Source organism: Tasmannia lanceolata, unplaced genomic scaffold (genome assembly GCF_043159265.1).
Source record: "Tasmannia lanceolata isolate RefF3 unplaced genomic scaffold, GAP_Taslan_0.1 ptg000023l, whole genome shotgun sequence".
NCBI classification, from domain to species: Eukaryota; Viridiplantae; Streptophyta; class Magnoliopsida; order Canellales; family Winteraceae; genus Tasmannia; species Tasmannia lanceolata.
In genome coordinates this window covers 9,134,830-9,153,394 of record NW_027518700.1, presented here as the reverse complement: position 1 = coordinate 9,153,394, position 18,565 = coordinate 9,134,830, and the positions used below count along the sequence as shown (strand labels likewise).

The window sequence follows — 18,565 nt, the reverse complement described above, 5'->3', positions numbered from 1 at the left end:
GATTTTCTGAAGATAAGTCCTCTTTTATTTTGGATTTTGAGAACTGATTGTGTCCAAAATTGATTATTGGACTCAAAATTAAGGCCCTGTTTGTTTTGGATTTTAAGAACTCAAGATTGGTTTTTAAAATCCAATCCAAAACAGAATATTGCACTCAAAATTAAGAGTTCCAAACTGAAGGGAGCCCTTCCAAAAAAGGGATGAAAGAGCGCCCCCGATTCTGATTCACCAATGGGGGCGCCCTTTCATCCCTTTTTTGAAAGGGCACGCTTCAATTTAGAACTCCACCAAAACAAAGCATAGCTGACTCACAAGACTTATTATTACCGCCCAACGGAGTTCACTCAGACCAAATTCCAAGTAGAACAGGGAGTTCTCGATCATCTACACTGTCTGCAGATCGAGTATTCTGTGTGTTCCTTAATAAAAACAAAAAAAATGAATCAAGTACTAAAGTTCCAAACCTGAACCGTGAATGAAAATAAAACACAAACACGATACAGAGCTTATCTACGGGGAAACTCGCCCAATTATTTAGGCCGAGCTTACAAAGGGAAACTAACAACAACAGACAGAAAAACCCACACTTTCCTATTTACCTCTAACTAGTGTACAACAATCAGTACAGTACAACTGCAAAGAACAGTTCCATCATTTGCCCCTACCCCTGCCTCTCCTGGAATACCCTACCTTTGTTTCCCTTGTCTGGACACCCTTCAGCCTCGGCTTTGTCACCACAACACGGCTTGAATATGGCCGAGGTTTTGTCTTCAATGGCTTATCTGACTTTCTGCTATGGCCATTTTGCGATCCATCCTCAATGCTCTTAGCTTCTTGAAGAGTATCAATGGAAGCCTCACTTAAAAGCTCACAGGTTGCCTCTGGGTTGCTAGCAGACAACCCCCTATGGCTTGATCCACTTGAATTCATCTGGGCCCTTGAACCCAGGTGAACATCCAATCCAGCGGTCGAGCTGTGTAAGAGAAAAAATGGGGTGTTCGAACTTTATCAAATGATGGAGAAATAAAGTCAATAGAGCAATTTAGCCACACTTCTATTCGCACTCACCTAGGTGGAGGCAAGGCAGAACCATTCACTTCATTTCCACTTCTCAATCCATTTTCTTTTAACATCTCCTTTCCTCTCAGACATCTCGAGTCTGCAAACATATCGAAGTTGGGTGAGCTTTGGACACTTTAAATCGAGCGATAGTTCAGTTATTGACAAAGAAATAAAGAGCAGAGGCATGGTGAAGTCCTAAAGAAGGCAAAACTTCACCTCAATTGTCCCCAAAAACCTCCAATACCAATAGGAGGCAGATTGCATCAAGCTAAATCAATATTGAGCTTGATGGGTATAAGAAAAAAAAATACATGTGCATAGAAAGTTATGGAAAGATGCAAGAAATTAATAGAGGAAGAACATGAAAAATCAATTCTTCAGCAAGCGTCACATGCTCAAGTATCCAAATTGAGACAACACTCAACGCTTATTGTTTGTTTGAATGGCAAAGAATTATATTAAAAAGGAAAGAAACCCAGGAAATCACTCGCCAACAAGCAAAACAAATACAAGGAAAACCAAAAAGAAAAAGAACCAAAATGACAACACTCAAACTTGAAAGACAAGATTTCCCAACTCTTTAAGACATTGCACTCAGACATGGATATGATGTTCCAAGGCAAGTGTGACATATACGCTTTAGGTTTAGTGACCAATAATCATAAGATATGAAGAAAAAAAACTTATTGATAAAAATTTAAATCTGCAAACATTTCCAAGCATCAAAATATAAAGGCTCAGAGCTAGCATGTCTCATGGATTCAAAATAGGCTGTGTGCGCCTTCCAAGAGATGTGGAGGTTGTGAAGCAAAGGCAAATGGCAACAAATAACCTGTCATATAAAAAGACAGCCAATGCATAAACTTCGTAAAATTTACATGCCTACATACCTTGATTAGAATTTGTTTCTTTATGACTTGACAGCTGATGTGAATGAGAGTAGTTCTTGACTAGTGCAATCTTTTCCACTGGAGAACCTTTCTGACAGGTAGAAGTATGGGCATCATTGCGGTTGGTGACACCATCAACATCACTGAGACAAAATGGAGACAAATAAAGTAAAAATATAAGTGCTTACTTGTAATCAAGGTTTTAAATTTCGGCCGAAATCTTTCGGATTTCGGTGAGGACCGAAACCAAAATTTACCAAATTTTGGTCGGAATTTTGGAAATTTCAGCGAATTTTTTGATAAAATATTAATTTTGTATTCCTTCACAGAATTTCGGCTGAAATGTTGGCCCAAAAAATGACATTTCGAGTGCTTTTACTGAATTTTGGCCGAAATTTTGGGTTTCGGCTAAAATTTCAGTTTCGTGAGGACCGAAATTTAAAACCTTGCTTCTAATACATTTGAAATTGAATTTGAGGACAATCAGAACATGGAAGACAAACAGAGAATTTATAACAATGACAAGCAAATGTAGAAGCTGGATACTGATTTAAAAGAATAGTGACATACAAAAGAAACCTAGTAAAATTTCAGTATAAAAATCATAAACACATAGAAGGGTATTACTTCCTATCTCTATTTAAAATAGGAAAGAATGAGTAATGAGATTAAGATTAAAGGCAAACAGCTTTTTTATGCTGTTAGTTCCATAGCCCAAAAGTCAAATAAACTTTACCTAGATCTTTGATAACATATCTATTAAGAGAAGCAATAAGCCTCCAATTCAATGCTGTGCACATATATGAGCCAAAACAACTATTCCTCTTTGGACTTGCCACTCTAAAAAGCAAAAAGACAAACATATACTTACCCTATTGCGCCAATCTCCACAGGGCAGAACTCTCCCGTAGCGCCCAAGAAGGAGGATCCATCAAAGTTCAAATTAATAGTCATTCCGCAACAGACTCCACTAAATAATGGATTTACAGTCAATGAAATTTCACTCCATTTCCTAAAAGTCGGCATCAGAAATTCCCCGAAATGCTGAAACTCAAGCGACAAAGGGCTTGAGAGAGCACCACTTATGTCAGAAAGAATATTACTCTCCATAAAAGCTTGTCTTGCATGCATTGGGGCCTTTCACCCAAGATTCCAGCCACCACATCTCAACCAAGAATCCAAATGGATGAGGGAAAATCCAACAAAAGTAAAAACCATCCAAGGATCACCAAACTCTCCTCGTCACACTGCAATGGATGAAGAGATGGTTGTCGGAACTGTGCAAATTTGCACTTGTTTGCCAAACGAAATTATTTCCTCTTGAGCCAATCAAGGAAGTTGATCCTCTTAAGAGCCGCAGCCCAGCAGAATGTTTGCACCTTGGAGGCATTGGGGATTGCCAAATATGCCCCAAAGTGATCGACCAATGTCATCAACGAAAGGACTTCACATGAAAGAAAGGAGCCACATGCCCCTACTCTCCCAAGGGACCACTACCAAACAACCCTCTCCTGCTTGCTTAGACAATCATCCTGGCCCCATGGACTCTTACACCTATAGAGACACGGGATAAACTGCATAAAGGGAGACTACCTCACCACATATCCTCTAAAAATCTAACCCTATCCTCCCACCCTAAAACTCACCTCCGAAACAAACTCCAACTTGATAGACATAATGGAGCACCAAGTTCCTGAACCTTGATCTCTACCTATATCATATTTACCCACAATGATTTTCATCCAAAGCTCTACATGTTTCCTCTCCGATACGCAATTCAATTTCAGATGAGGGCCTTATTTCCAAGACCTAACCTCCCCAAACCTAGAACCATGAGCATCTTTGGTGCAACAAAAATAGAACAATAATCACAAGCTTTGAACTAAAATTTAACCAGAACAAAACCAAGCAGATACTTCAATAAATGACAGGGAAAATAAGATATAGAGTTATCTCAAAAGAAACAAGAGAAAAGGCAAAACTACTTTGATCAATTTCAATTTTCTTAATCAATCAAAAGCTCACCAAAAAGAGTGCCTTATATCATATACATTTCACATCCAAAACATTTCCCGACCTACACAAAATTGCAGGTATCTTCAATTTGGCTGTCACAAATTGCACCTTTAATTGCCCCTGCCAAGTCCTTCAACGCAAAGAAACTATCAACATAGGCCACCCAATCAAAAAGCAATTTGGGCTTCATCTTACCATAGTTATCTTGAACCTCAAGTTGAAGAGTTCGGTCAACCCCGTCACACGCATGATACACATGATCAAGAACACTCTTTCGATCATCATTGATACAGGACGATAATTTCTTAGACCCATGCGTTTGATCATACCTCAAAACATATCCTCATACCCGATTAGACCCATGCCCCCGACTATCGTATCCATGTGTTTGATCATACCTCATAACAGATTAGCAAAAATGTGTGTCCTATCATCATGCTCAAATGCTTGATTGTCACATCATATGTTTCATCAAACCAACCAATCGTCATTCTTGGACACTTCGGTTATCAACATCCTTAAAATGCTACTGAACATGCTTTGTTGCGACATCATCTTCGTTTGTCAAATTTAGGTAGCCATTCAATATGTTCTGAAGTAGAATTCATCCAATATTTGCTGCTACTCCTCTCAGACCATCCATATTTTAATTTGATTCTCTCCTTAAATTATATTCAATATTATGATTTAACCATTGCGACTTCATCTCCGCTTGTCAAATTTAGGTTGTCATTCAATATGTTCTAAAGTAGCATTCATCCAATATTGGATGTTACACTTCCCAGGCCTTCCGAATTTTAATTTGATTCTCCTTAAATTATTTTCCATATTATGATTTAACTGTTCAAATCCTAGTTTCAAATCTCCCCTACATCACTGTCAACTCCATTTTACCTTGGCCACGTTCTTGTTCAGTCCGTGTTTTGCCCTACAAAGTCAATTAAAGCACCTTCGAATTTTCTGAATTGAAACTGCATCAACCAAGTACTAGGCAGCATCAACTGAGTAGTAGATCATGCCGCACCGAGTCGATTAGGATTTGTTTTGACCCGCATCTGCATTTTGTAATACTGGTTAAATTTGATGATCATGTTGTTTTACTTTGTGGTGTTGATTATCCAGCCACTATATAATGTGATCAATCTTTTTTGCATGTTCAAATAACATTTTATCCCTTTATTGCATCATTAAATTTACCTCTAAATTTAGTCTCCCTGATGGGGATCGCCCTAAGACCAAAATTTTAATTTTTAAGTATTTTTGAAGTCCCTTAAGTTATAGTAGGGGTACTCTAGTCGTTTCCCATCAAAATCACTTAAGTTTTTTGAGTTACGAGTGTTTTAAATATGCCCCACACATGTATTACGGGAATTTTAAGTGAGGAGAGAGTTTTTAAGTCATTAGAGGGTATTTTAGTCCAAAAGTACTAGATTTGGATTTAGGATTTTGGAACTTTCTAGTTCTCTTCATTTTCTTATATGTTGTAAGCCTCGGGGCACTTTTCTTTTATGCTAAGCTATGATGATGGAATGATGAATGAAAAAGATTTGAAGTTTTCCCTCTTGTGTAGATGTGATATCTACTCGTGCCACGGTGTGATGCCTAGGAACCCTTTGGTACGATCCCTGGGTTTTGGTTCGTGAGATCCAACCTTGCTATCTATCTCTTTCTTGTTTTTCAAGTGTGACGCTTCAACCTAGGTGAGATTCCTAGGAAACCTAAATAGATTTTAAGTACTTTTTTTATCTTTCTCCCATCGCTTATTTCTTTTTTCCAGTTCCTGATCTCTACATATTATTCTTAGATCCATGTGCCTCTTAGTCTTGGCAAAAACCTTTGCCTACACTTTCCTAATAATTGTCTGCATCCTTCTAAACCTATCATAAACCTCGCAGAAATATTTTCCCAATCTAACCTATTTTAGGACCCAAACCCTTAATTTTCACCCAACCTTTTCACTCATATTCGCCATCACAACAGTCTACACCATCTTGACATAAATCTGCAACTTCCCAATTTGTGTCTACACACCTCTAAACCTACCTAAAAGCCCTCTTAGACGTCCAAAATCTTCCTCACACGCATATTTCTATTGTTTTGAGACCTTGTGAGATTTTGTACGTGGGATTGGAATACATTCTTTGCACTGTTGCTGAAATTTCCCGATTGTGAGAATTGTGACTTCTTGATATTCTTGTACTTGCATGCTTAGGTGTCAGAATCGGATCCTCGATTCGGTGCTCCTTAGGAAGGACGCGCTCCCTAAGAGATGGAAATCGCTCACATGACACTCCCAACCCTCTCCTATTACTCCATTAGTCACCCCCTCACCAACTTGCTTCATCAAACTCCTCCAACTGTTCAAAGTACTTCATTGGAGCAAGCACGGAGGCAAATTTTCAGAAGGCATGAGGAAAGAGGGCATGAAAATGAAGACGGTTAGAAATTACTACTTTTGATGTACTTAAATTTTGAAAAATTTATATGAAAATAGTTAAAATTTACTATTTTTTATGTACTTGAGTTTTGAAAGACATATGATAAAAATATTACATTAACGCTCCCACGGCACTCCCAACCTTTAGACTCTTCTAGACCCTCACACATCCCTGCACCCGCTTCGTGCTTCTATAGTGTAGATTGATTATATAATTAAGATTACTCATGGTGAATCTTAAATCTCAGTTATTTAATCATATTTTCAAAGTTGAATCATAGGAGTTGCATGCTGTACAGAATTACGCAACTTTGTTATTATACTTTTCATATTCCTGGACGTCGGAGAGTTGATAGTTTGTCACCCTCATTCTAGTTTTTAGTTAACCCTTAACCCCATACAAATGTGATTCATCCTGCATCAGATTTGGTATCAAAACAAAGTATTAGTCATTCCTTAGTGGTCCTACATCAGATTTGGTATCAAAGAGAAGTTTTAGTTTTTCATCCGATCGTCCTGCATCACTCTCTCTTGGTTGCCATGTCAAAATCTGCAAATAGCTTAGATAATCCTAATGTTTTGTAACACAATCTGGTGGAGCCCATGGGATCAGAACTTGCTTTGACACCAAATTGATGCATGTAAAATATTATTTCCAGCAATATACACTCAACTCACAACTAATCTCCAATTTGTCCCACTTAAACTCACATGTGAAATTTCAGCAAAAAATCCACACGAGAATCTCAAGAAGAAAATCCACTAAATATTTTAACTTGAAATTTAATAACAAAAGAATTCACTGTTTAGTAGCATCACACCACATTAGGCTTGTAATATACTCTAAAAGAAGAACCCCAATATCATGCCCACAAAGGAGGAAACTCCACTCATGACTCATATATCAAAAGGCCTTCTAAGCACATCAAAAGAAAATTTAATCTTGCCCTGTCATCTAAACTTTAAGAAGACCTAACTTAACCCAAAAGTTGCCTCTACCCAAAATATTATATCTATAACAAAGATGGTTCCCACAAAATACCACTTAAAACAACTTTAATGAAAACTCTTCTAATGCATTAACTACCTCCAGATCAAAAACCAATATACAACCCAACTTAAAAGGATATTAAAGGATATTTTGACATAAAATAACCCCCTCCAAGCACATGTAATTGATAGGGCTTACATGTACAAGTCACTTAAGCAAATTATAATAGGGTCCATTCCGGTACCCGTAAAATCTCCTTAAAACATTTATTTACCCCCGAACACAATTTTTCTAGTGTTCTAGTAACCACAAAATTGAAATTACCTCCTTTAACCAGTAATCCATTTAACTAACCGTGACCCACGCATCTTTATCCCCTTCCCCCCGCGGCGACCTGGCAACAGTTGTCAGTCGTATAACACCACTACCAAAAGATAAAACCTCGAAGAAATATAGTTGTTCTTCTTCATTTCTTCTCCCTTCATTTCCTTCTGTGCAAAACCTCTCCGCCTTTCCTCATTCATGCCGATCTCCATTTTTATCTTCCACCATCATAGCTTTTCTCTCAATTTTCAGTCGACCTGCAATTTCCTCCGCCATATCTCTTCTTGCCTCTCTACAATTCGTCTCATCACCATGGCCATCAGAGAAAACCTTAACCATTCAAAAATAAAACCCAACCCAACATGAACCTATTCAAGATTCAAGGCCAGGGAATCAGTCAAGGAATTCTTCATGCTCTCGTGATTTTGCCTCCGAAGGTCGTACAAGTTCATAGTCAAACCAAGTTGTTGGACTAGTCATCACCACAGAGAAGAATTTCATGTATCATCATTCAATCCATCGGTTTTGACACTTCAAAAAGACATAAAAGCTCTCTTTTCCCTGAAAGCCAATACGCGGATTGGAACATAGCTTTTCTACATCGATAGGGATGTCTTGAAGAAGATCAAGCAGAGGGTCTTGGTTGGGGACAAGGTGATGGCCAACGAGATTGAGTGGGTCAACAAGCGAGGGATAATGAAAAACATTTTCGAGAGGAGTTCTGAGGTTACAGATCTGCAAGATGCGAATGTTAATCATTTGCTGGTGCCTTTCTCGATGGATCAGCTGAAGATCTAGTCGTTCTTGCTCACGAGACCTTTGGTGGAAGCTAAGCCAACTGATATTGTACACACTAGTTGTTGTGCAGATGTCTTGTATTATGGCAAAATAGATTATACATGACCCTGACGGACTAATGTGTGCGATGCAAATGAGGAAGGAAAATTTAATTTTCGGATTTCCTCTAAAGGATATTTCAGTAAATTTATTCATGTAGTGGCATTGATATAGAAGCCACAAGTTAGGGATACGGTTTTGAGGTTTTTCTTTGTGTTTCTTGGCCAAGAAGAAGAGTGTTTGTAACCCTAGACCGAAATAGTGAAATTCTTCCCCAATAGACATAGGCACTGCCTTCTTGGTGATTGTGTTCTTGCATCGTTTCTTGGCGTTTTTGACGCACATCGTGTTTGATCCATATTCGAGAAGTTATTTCTCGGTTTTTTATTCATAGCACTGAATGGTGGAAATTAGCTTATTAAATTGAAGAATTATTGATACAATGTGTCCCTTTCAATATCATTTAGCTACGTAGTTTTGAGTCTAACTCGGATCCCGGTCCATTGGCCAGGAGCCTAGGAGGGTGAATCATGTTTGGGGATTCTTGGAGAACATGATATTACATTGATGTTTGTGTCAATGGGATCCGTCATCCATGTGTCCCTTTACGACTCTTGCTTTTTTTTTTATTAATCCCATCATCCATGTCTCCCTTTTTTCTCTCTTCTAATAAAGTTCTTACTCATCAAAAAGGAAAAAAACTGCAATACAATAGGAGAAACAATGAAACATTATAAGATCCATAAATAACATGTAGTCATACCACTACTAAATTAAAAGTAACAGTTCTATAAACAACCATCGCCATGAAAACAGTAGGAGAAAACAATTAAACTTCACACAATAAATAGAATTCTTCCTTCACCATGATGGAAACATTCTTCCTTCACATAGTAGAGGAAGAATGCCTCCATCATTCTTGAATGAACAATTAAAAAAAAAATACTTCCATCATTCTAGGCAGTGTCAGTAAGGCAATTTAAAAATTCGATGATAAGCTTCACGAGAGTTATAACAGACAACTAACCTAGGTAATTCACATTTGGTTTCTTCTGATAGCTTGACTTTTGGTTCAGAATTCAATTTCTCCGCTAAGAGATCTGTACATAAAATTCAAGGTTCAAATTAATGGCCAAATTACAGCTAGCACCACAAAAATTATCATTGCTAACTTAGACAAGCTCTAATTCTAATAAAGAGACAAAAGGAATCATTGGATGCACTGTAATTCTAATAAAGAGACAAAAGGAATCATTGGATGCACTTCCACAAAAATATGGTTACCTTTATATTTCTCTGAAGAATCAGAACTACTGCCTGCTTGTTCTTTGGTAAGTTGAGTCTCTTCCAAATCCTTCATATATAGACAGGGATAAAACACATTCTAGATTTGTTAACCTATTTATAGAGTTCTGAACTTTGGAAAAGCTCTCATATAGCTTACGTTAATCTACTAACAACGAAATACAATATGCATTTAAAAGAATTAAGTGGAACAAATGGTGATATTCCATAGAATCAATGGAGAAAATTCCACTAACCTCCTTTTCATCTGAAATAGTAATGGTTGGATTGGATGCCAAAAACCCATTTCTAGTTCCAGGATGTGTTTTAGGACGTAAAGCAGCTGATGATGAGGTCCCATGTCGTACATTTTCTGTATTATTAGTTTCTTCAGCATCTGAAGTAATTTTAGCAGAAACCAGATTGCTATCAACAGCATTTGCCACTTGAAGGTTTACTTCAATAGCCTTTCCATCAGACAAAATAGGCTCTATGGCATCTTCCATTGGCTTAAGACGAACTCTTCGAGTTTCATTAATGGTATCTGATGAACCAATTGCAGTGGAGGTCCTTTTCAGCCCCTACATATGTCCCGGGAAAGTAACGGTAAGGAAATGAGTGAAATCAGTGTAAGCAAAGGTACAGAACTTGTACAGCATCATATTTTCGCTTAGAAAACCTTAAGTAGCACTTAGTATCACCATTCTAAAATTCAAAACGAATAACGCAAAACATATTCCATGCATTGTGATAAAATGGATCAAGAGGGTAAAGTACAACTTAATATTGATTACAAATTGATAAGAATATGAACACAGAGATGACATATAAAACCATGTGTTATTTCAGTCATTGAGGAAATATCTTGGATATTGAGAGTCCAAAAATGGGGGAGAATCTAGCCTAGAAAGTGATCAAGAATGACAAGAGAGCTAAACACCCATACCCACCATTCGTAAATTTGAATATCTATCGTTTATCTCCTAATATTTAACCTGTGCCAGAGACAGATGATGCTCATAAGGGTTCAGTCTGACTTTTGCATCATGAAATTGTGTAGAGTCATGTGCGAATCTCCAGCTAGTTTGGGGTACAGAACTTGTAAAGCATCATATGTTGACTTAGAAAACTGTATGTAGCACTTAGTATTCTAAAATATAAAAATAATAGCGCTAAACATATTCCATGCATCGTGATAAAATGGATCAAGAGGGTACAGTACAACTTCATAATGATTACAAATTGATAAGAATATGAAAATAGAGATGGCATATAAAACCATGTGTCATTTCAGTCGTTGAGGAAATATCTTAGATATTGAGAGTCTAAAATGGGACAGAATCTAGCCTAGAAAATGATCAAGAATGACAAGAGAAGTAAGCACCGAGAAAGGAACCTGAGAAGTAGAGATCAAATAAAGATACAAGCATAAGGTATATGCATGATACCTCCGTGGTTTTAAACTTCCACCAACGAGTGTCGATTTTGGTTGACATATGTTAGACTTCCTTGGAAATATTAATGCATATTCCGTTAATAAGATGTGTAGCTTGAAAAGTAAAGGAAATGGCAAGATCATCATCTTCCAAACCATGTGAAATATCTATGTTTAGAATGAAACTTACTACTCCAAACTAGGTATTGATCTTGTTAAACAATTATGGATGGTTGTCTTACTTATGTGATTGTTTCTAAGTGTGTATTTGTGCTTATTCTAGCATTTTTTAGAAGTTCCATCTTAAATTCTAATTGTTTCCATAGGCTTGCATGAACTTCCATGATTTTTACAAGAGTAATTCAACTTCCGTAGGGAATGAAACCAATGTTTGAATCCTTGGAAATACCTATGTTGCACAGAAAAAGGACAAGTGATCGGTATAACATTGTTTTGAGTATAAGCAAGGCTTAAAATTTTGGTTTTGGTCACCACAGAAACAAAAACGTTTCAGTTTCGGATGGAAATTTCAGTGCAAACCTTGTAAAATCACAAGAATGTATGGAAACTTATGCAAATGATAAAATTTTAATATGGAACATCAGGAAATGCTAAAATAAGCACAAATACATACTCATAAACCATCACACATAAGTAAGACAGTCATCTATGATGGTGTTGAGAAGTGGATAAGTTAGAAAAGAAGGAAAAGAGTGAGGGAGAGAAGAAGAGGGATTCTCCACTAAGGAGTCCTCCCATGAATATGATGTATATATAGGCCCAAAGTACGGCAACATGGTACAAAGTACAAACACTACAATACCCCTCACACATACACGTAATGACTAAACTACCCTTTAACACTCTTCAACACACACCCTCAAGCTGGAGTATATATACTATATGTTGAGAGAAAGAATTAGAGAAGAGAAAGTAAGTTAGAGAGATTATCTCCCCCTCACTAATATATTTATTAATAATGGAGAAGCATAATTACATCTATGCCCTCAGGCTTATTACATATATCCAACTATATCCAACACTCCCCCCTCAAGCTGGAGTGTAGATATTGTACATTCCTAGCTTGCTACAAATATCATTCAACTTTGACTTAGGCAAGGGTTTCGTAAATATGTCAGCTAACTGGTCCACAGATCGAGTAAAAGAAACCTGTATCTCTCCTTTATGAATTTTCTGACGAATAAAGTGGCAATCCACCTCTATATGCTCGGTTCTCTCATGGAAAACAGGATTGGTGGCTATGTGAATTGCAGCTTTATTATCACAATAAAGCTGAGCTGAAGAAGAACAAGGAAAACCAATCTCCGCCATGAGGGAACGTAACCAAAGGAGCTCCCCACTAGTATAGGACATAGCTCGATATTCTGCCTCAGCACTTGACTTCGAAACAACTTCTTGCTTTTTACTTTTCTAAGACACCAGATTGCCCCCAACAAATGTACAGTAGCCAGTGGTTGATCTCCTATCTGCTGGAGATCCTGCCCAATCTGCATCACAATAGCCTTCTATTCTGACATGTCCATTTTTCTTGAATAGTAGTCCTTTCCCTGGTGCTCCTTTCAAATAACGGAGAATCTGAACTACTGCCGCCCAATGAGAAGTACGATGAGCACTCATGAACTGACTGACTACTCCAACTGCATAGGAGATATCTGGGCGAGTAACTGTAAGATATATGAGCTTGCCAACTAGTCGTCTATATCTGCCAAGGTCTTCCAACAGATCTCCTTCCTCTAAAATAAGCTTCACACTAGGATCCATAGGCACATATATAGGCTTTACTCCAAGATTTCTTATTTCTTCCAGTAGGTCTAACACTTCTCTGTGATAGAGATATTCCTTGAGAAGAATAGGCCACCTCTATCCCTAGAAAGTATCTAAGTCAACCCAAATCCTTTGTAGCAAACTCTGTCTGGAATAAACTCTTCAACCTTTGAATTCCTCCTAAATTGTTTCCTATAATAATGATGTCATCAACATACACAATCAGAAGGATGCACGCTGCAGAGGATTTATGATTGAATACTGAATGGTCTACTACACATTGTCTAAGACCAAAGCGAATAACGGCCTCACTAAATCGACCAAACCATGCTCATGGAGACTGTATCAAGCCATATAAGGATTTTTTAAAGCGACAAACAGAGGAGGACATCTCCCCCTGAGCAGCATACCCTGGAGGGTGCTCCATGTAAACCTCCTCATGTGATCGCCATGCAGAAAGGCATTCTTCACATCAAGTTGATGCAGAGGCCAACCATGATTAGCTGCCATGGATAAGATGACACGAACTGAAGGAATCTTGGCTACAGGGGAGAAAGTCTCATGATAGTCAACCCCAACGGTTTGAGTGTACCCCTTAGCAACCAGACGAGCTTTCAACCGCTCAACCTTTCCATCAAGTAAATACTTAATGGAGAAGACCCAACGACAACCAACTGGTCAATTCCCATCTGGAAGAGAAACAAGTTCTCATGTTTGTTGGATCGAAGTGCCCCCATTTCCAGATCCATAGCAGCTCGCCAGCCAGGATGTTCAAGAGCCTCCTGTAATGATTTTGTTAACTCTGCAGAGGACAAGGAAGAAACAAAGGCTTGAAAAGAAGGCGTTAGTCTATCATAAGAAACAAACTGAGAAATAGGATTGGTTGTAGAATGAGACCTAGTACGAGAAGCAATAGGAGAATCAGAAGTAATGGCAGATGATGGTAAAGAAGATACCACAGTAGGCATGAGTGGGACCTCGACTATAGCAGACGATGGATGATGAGAAGGAGGTGGAGGCCTCGTCTTCTGCACTCGTCGCTGATATTCTTTTGTAACAGGTGGGCGAACCACTGGAACTGAAGAAGAGGGTGCCGGTTCTGAGTGTGGCGCAGACTGGAGTGGTACCTGTACAGGGTCAGCAAGCGAAGGAAGAAACAAGGGTACCTCATCCGGGATGGAACTAGGAGCAGGAGAAGTCGAAGGCATAAAAAAAGATTCTGATTCAAAGAATGTTACTTCGGCGGAAACAAACCATCGTCGTAAACGAGAACAATAGCAACGATAACCTTTCTGAGTCCTAGAATAACTCAGAAAGACACAACGCTCTGACCGAGGAACAAGTTTGTCCCTACTAGGTCCAAGAAGGTGAACGAAACAGACACACCCAAAGACGCGAGGGAGGAGAGGAAACGGCTCCTGTTGAGGATACAACAGACGAAAAGGAGAGGAACCACGAAGGACAGAAGATGGGAGACGATTTGCAAGAAAACATGATGTCAACACGGCCTCTCCTCGAAAAGATTCAGGGACTCGCATTTGAAACAAGAGCGTGCGAGTAACTTCAAGTAGGTATCTCAATTTTCTTTCTGCGACACCATTTTTCTGCGACGTGTAGGCACACGAAGATTGATGAATAATTCCATGACCTGTAAGATAATCCTCAAAACCATGTGTAGAAGAGAAATATTCGCGAGCATTATCAGTACGGAGACATTTGATATTGCAATTAAACTGGTTATTTATTTCAACATAAAATTTCTGAAAAGCACTGAAGACCTGGGAGCGGTCTTTCAACAAATAGATCCATGTCATACGTGAATAATCATCAATAAAAACAACGAAATACCTAAAACCATTATTGGACACGACCCTATAGGGCCCCCACACATCAAAATGAACTAAACTAAAAGGACTATCGACACGACTGAGGACTCAGAAAGGAAAGGACACCAGGTGATGCTTCCCAAGTTCACACGACTCGCACTAGAATGGAGAAATAGAAGATGGAACATAAGACGTTTGCTGAAGGCGCTGAAGGAACGGATGACCAAGACGGCAGTGCCACTGAAATGCATCGACGGATGTATGCAGGACTGTAGGAGAACGACTGCAGTCAAGGCGGTAGAGACCATCCACCTCACGACCCGATCCAATCGTCTTCCCAGTCGAAAGATCCTGAAAAACACAATACGATGGATAAAATGAGATGGAGCACTGAAGATTTTTCGTTAATTGATAAAAGGAGATTTTGGAACACATAAAACAGATGATAAAGAAATATTAGGTGAGAGGCAAATTGTGCCAATACCAGTGATGGGGGAAGTTGACCCATCAGCAAGAGTAATGGTCTGAGTTCATGTCGGAATGGAATAAAAAGAAGCAAGCTGAGAAGAGGTACCAGTAATGTGATTGGAGGCTCCCGAGTCAATAATCCAAGACCCGGAGCTAGAAAGTAAGGTCGTGGGTGAGCTACCTGGCTGAGCAAACCCAACAGTATGATGGGAGGCATTCTGTCTGAACCGCTGCAGCTCCTCATAATCTGATCTCGTGAATGTGAAAGGTTCATCAGCTGAAATAGAGACAGGCAAAGAGGTCACACTGTCAGACGGACCGGTCACAGTGAGATGAGCTGATCGGCCTGTGCAAAGCTCTGGATGTAGTGTGTAGCATGTCTCAATCTGGTGACCATCCCTATGACAATGAGTACAATAAGGACGACCACGGCCAGCACCAACACCGCCACCACCACGAGCCCGACTAGAGTAGCCACCTCCTCTAGGTGGTCGAGACTCACCAGAACTGTCAAAAGAAACTAGAGCTGCACTCTCAAACGAAAGGCTGGGAGATGGATCATCAAGACACTGCTATGCTCGTGAATAAGTCTCCCGTAATGAGGGAATAGTGCCCGAGCCAAGGACCTGCCGACGGAAGGAAGCAAACTCAGGGCCTAAGCTCTCAAGATAGTGAACAACCCGGATCTGCTCTCACTGGCGGCGAAGAACATTGATATCAAACGTGAGGGGTAAGTAGATGTCAAGCTGCTGACATAAGGACAGAAACTGGCCATAATGAGTCTCCAGGGACAGATCACCACGGCGAAGACGCATCCACTCAGAGTAAGTAGAGCAAATACGTCGGAGATTCTCAACCCCAAAGTAAGTGTCAGCGGTATGATCCCAAATCTCCTTCGTAGTGGGAAGGAGAATCACGATAATCACCGCGGATGAAATGGCAGGCATCATGCTCTGCCATAGAAGACTGTGAATCAAGGCATCTTCCACTTCCCAACGGGTGAAGAACGGGTCCGTACGTGGAGGGGGCTCCTAACGAAGAAAACTGACCTTACCTCTCCCAAGGAGATGGGTCTCAATTACAACTTTCCAAAGAAAGTAGTTAGTTCCATCAAACCTGGCAATATTCAACTGTGGGTATGAACCCTCCACAAATGCCAAGGTAGGGTGAGAGGATGAAGAAGGAACTGACGGTGCGGTAGAAGCATGAGTCTCAGTGGTCATGCCAAGAGATGGATCAACGATGACAGGAGGTTCCATCAAGACAACAAAGATCAAGAAACAAAGAAACCACAACCAAGGCCTCCAACGAGGAGACGTAGAGAAGATGAATAAGAACTAACTAATCCACAAGGAAGCTCATAGAAAAAGCGCACCAGAAAGGACCAACTGCATAGAGAGACCCATATAGAGACTAGGAAGATGCCGAAGACGTAGTAAGAAGAGAGAAATCTACCACATCAAAGAAAGAGGGTAAGAAATAAGGCTTTTAACAAAGAAATCCAAACACTACTTGGGTTTTCAGGGGGAGCACGAGTGGGTTTGAAGGGAGCAAAAAGATGAAATCTGTTTTCGATATGGGGAAGGTTAGGGTTAGGTTTAGGGCGTGGGAGAGATGAAGATGAGAATGAGGAAGGGGTTAGGGAGAGATAAAGATGAGGCTGAGGAAAGGGGTTAGGGTTAGGGTTGAGGAATGGAGAAGATGGAGGCTAAGGGGTTTCCCTAGGGATCAAAAACCCTAGGGCTCTGATACCATGTTGAGAGAAAGAATTAGAGAAGAGAAAGTGAGTTAAAGAGATTATCTCCCCATCACTAATATATTTATTAATAATGGAGAAGCATAATTACATCTATGCCCTCAGGCTTATTACATATATCCAACTATATCCAACACTATAGAACTCCAGCTTGTTACAAAAAAAACTACAATAACCATGCAACAACAAAAAACAATAATCCCATACACACAGCCAGCTTGGTACAACACTCCCCCTCAAGCTGGTGTGATGAATACATAATGAAAAGCATAACAAAAAGGACAACGGAGTGGCCATCAGTGAGAACAACGGCGAGATAAATGGCCATAAAAAACAACAACTCCCCCTGAGTCAGCACGACCTCAAGAGCGATCACCACAGGGCCTCCCCTGAATCACAGCAACGGCCAACGAATCTGCACACTAATAACGATTGAACGAAGGTGCCTTAGTAAGGAAACAGCAACAATCCTCGAACAAAATAAGCACACCAAAGGCGCGCACGCATGAACAATGGCGAAGCACCACGAGTAGACATCAACGGAACAGCACATCGCCAATAGAAAAAAAAACGACAACCACAAGAAAGGTGATCAGATGCAAGAACCAACGAACAAGACGCTCAACAAAGAAGCGCACGACAACCAACCAACGACGGTGGACAGCATGTCGCATGGGAGAGATAACCAACCAACGACGGCAGACAGCACATCGCATGGGAGAGACAACCAACCAACGACGGCAGACAGCACGTCGCCTAGAGAGACAACCAACCAGCGACGGGGGACACCACGTCGCCTGGAGAGATAACCAACCAACGACGGGGGACATCATGTCGCCTGGAGAGACAAGGCCGAAAGTAACGCTAACGACCGAGCGTGTAGTTGGAGACAATGAGAAGTGGATTTCAACGCAAACCATGATGAATGAGTAAAACTGCACAAAGCAACTACACATGTGTAGAAGCACCAACAACAAGCAGAAGGAACAACTAACAATGCGAAGAACTAACAATGCGATGGAGAAACCAACCAACCAATGAACCACCAACAAAGAATGGCGAAGAACATAAAGGGAACTGCGAACAACACTCCAACAAAGAGGGCGAGACTACATCAACCCAGAGACGACAACAAGACAACACTCTGTCCATGGAACTACTTGAGGTATAAGGTCTTCAACTTGCACCGGAAAGAATACTCTCAAGGCACCACACCTCTCTCGGACATTTCATCAAACACTTGGTGTGCACCTTTGAGATCGAGACAAACGCCATAAAACACAAATAGGATGAAGAAATATAAAGAAGATGAGATTTGGATGGAGTGAGAAGAGGAGGGCTTCAAAAAAAAAAGGGAAGATTTAAACCATAAAGAAGGGGGTTAGAAAACTAGAAAGAACTCAAACTAAGATGTAGAAAAGAGAGATTTATAGATTTAGAACAACAAAAACAAG

The 18,565-nt window shown here is 39.8% G+C and overlaps 1 protein-coding gene across 3 annotated transcripts in view; it reads right to left on the bottom strand.

The window, feature by feature from the left end:
* Positions 1-302: 302 nt before the first annotated feature.
* LOC143856307 (uncharacterized) overlaps positions 303-18,565 on the bottom strand; it is a 35,141-nt gene continuing 16,878 nt past the window's right edge. For all 3 annotated transcript variants that reach the window (XM_077366488.1, XM_077366486.1, XM_077366487.1), the window contains 6 exons: positions 10,099-10,422; positions 9,842-9,911; positions 9,585-9,657; positions 1,953-2,095; positions 1,069-1,159; positions 303-973 (listed from right to left, as the gene is read on the bottom strand). In XM_077366488.1, the coding sequence (XP_077222603.1) occupies positions 652-973; positions 1,069-1,159; positions 1,953-2,095; positions 9,585-9,657; positions 9,842-9,911; positions 10,099-10,422 (1,023 nt within the window). In that variant the 3' untranslated portion in view covers positions 303-651. The remainder of the gene's footprint in view (positions 974-1,068; positions 1,160-1,952; positions 2,096-9,584; positions 9,658-9,841; positions 9,912-10,098; positions 10,423-18,565) is intronic.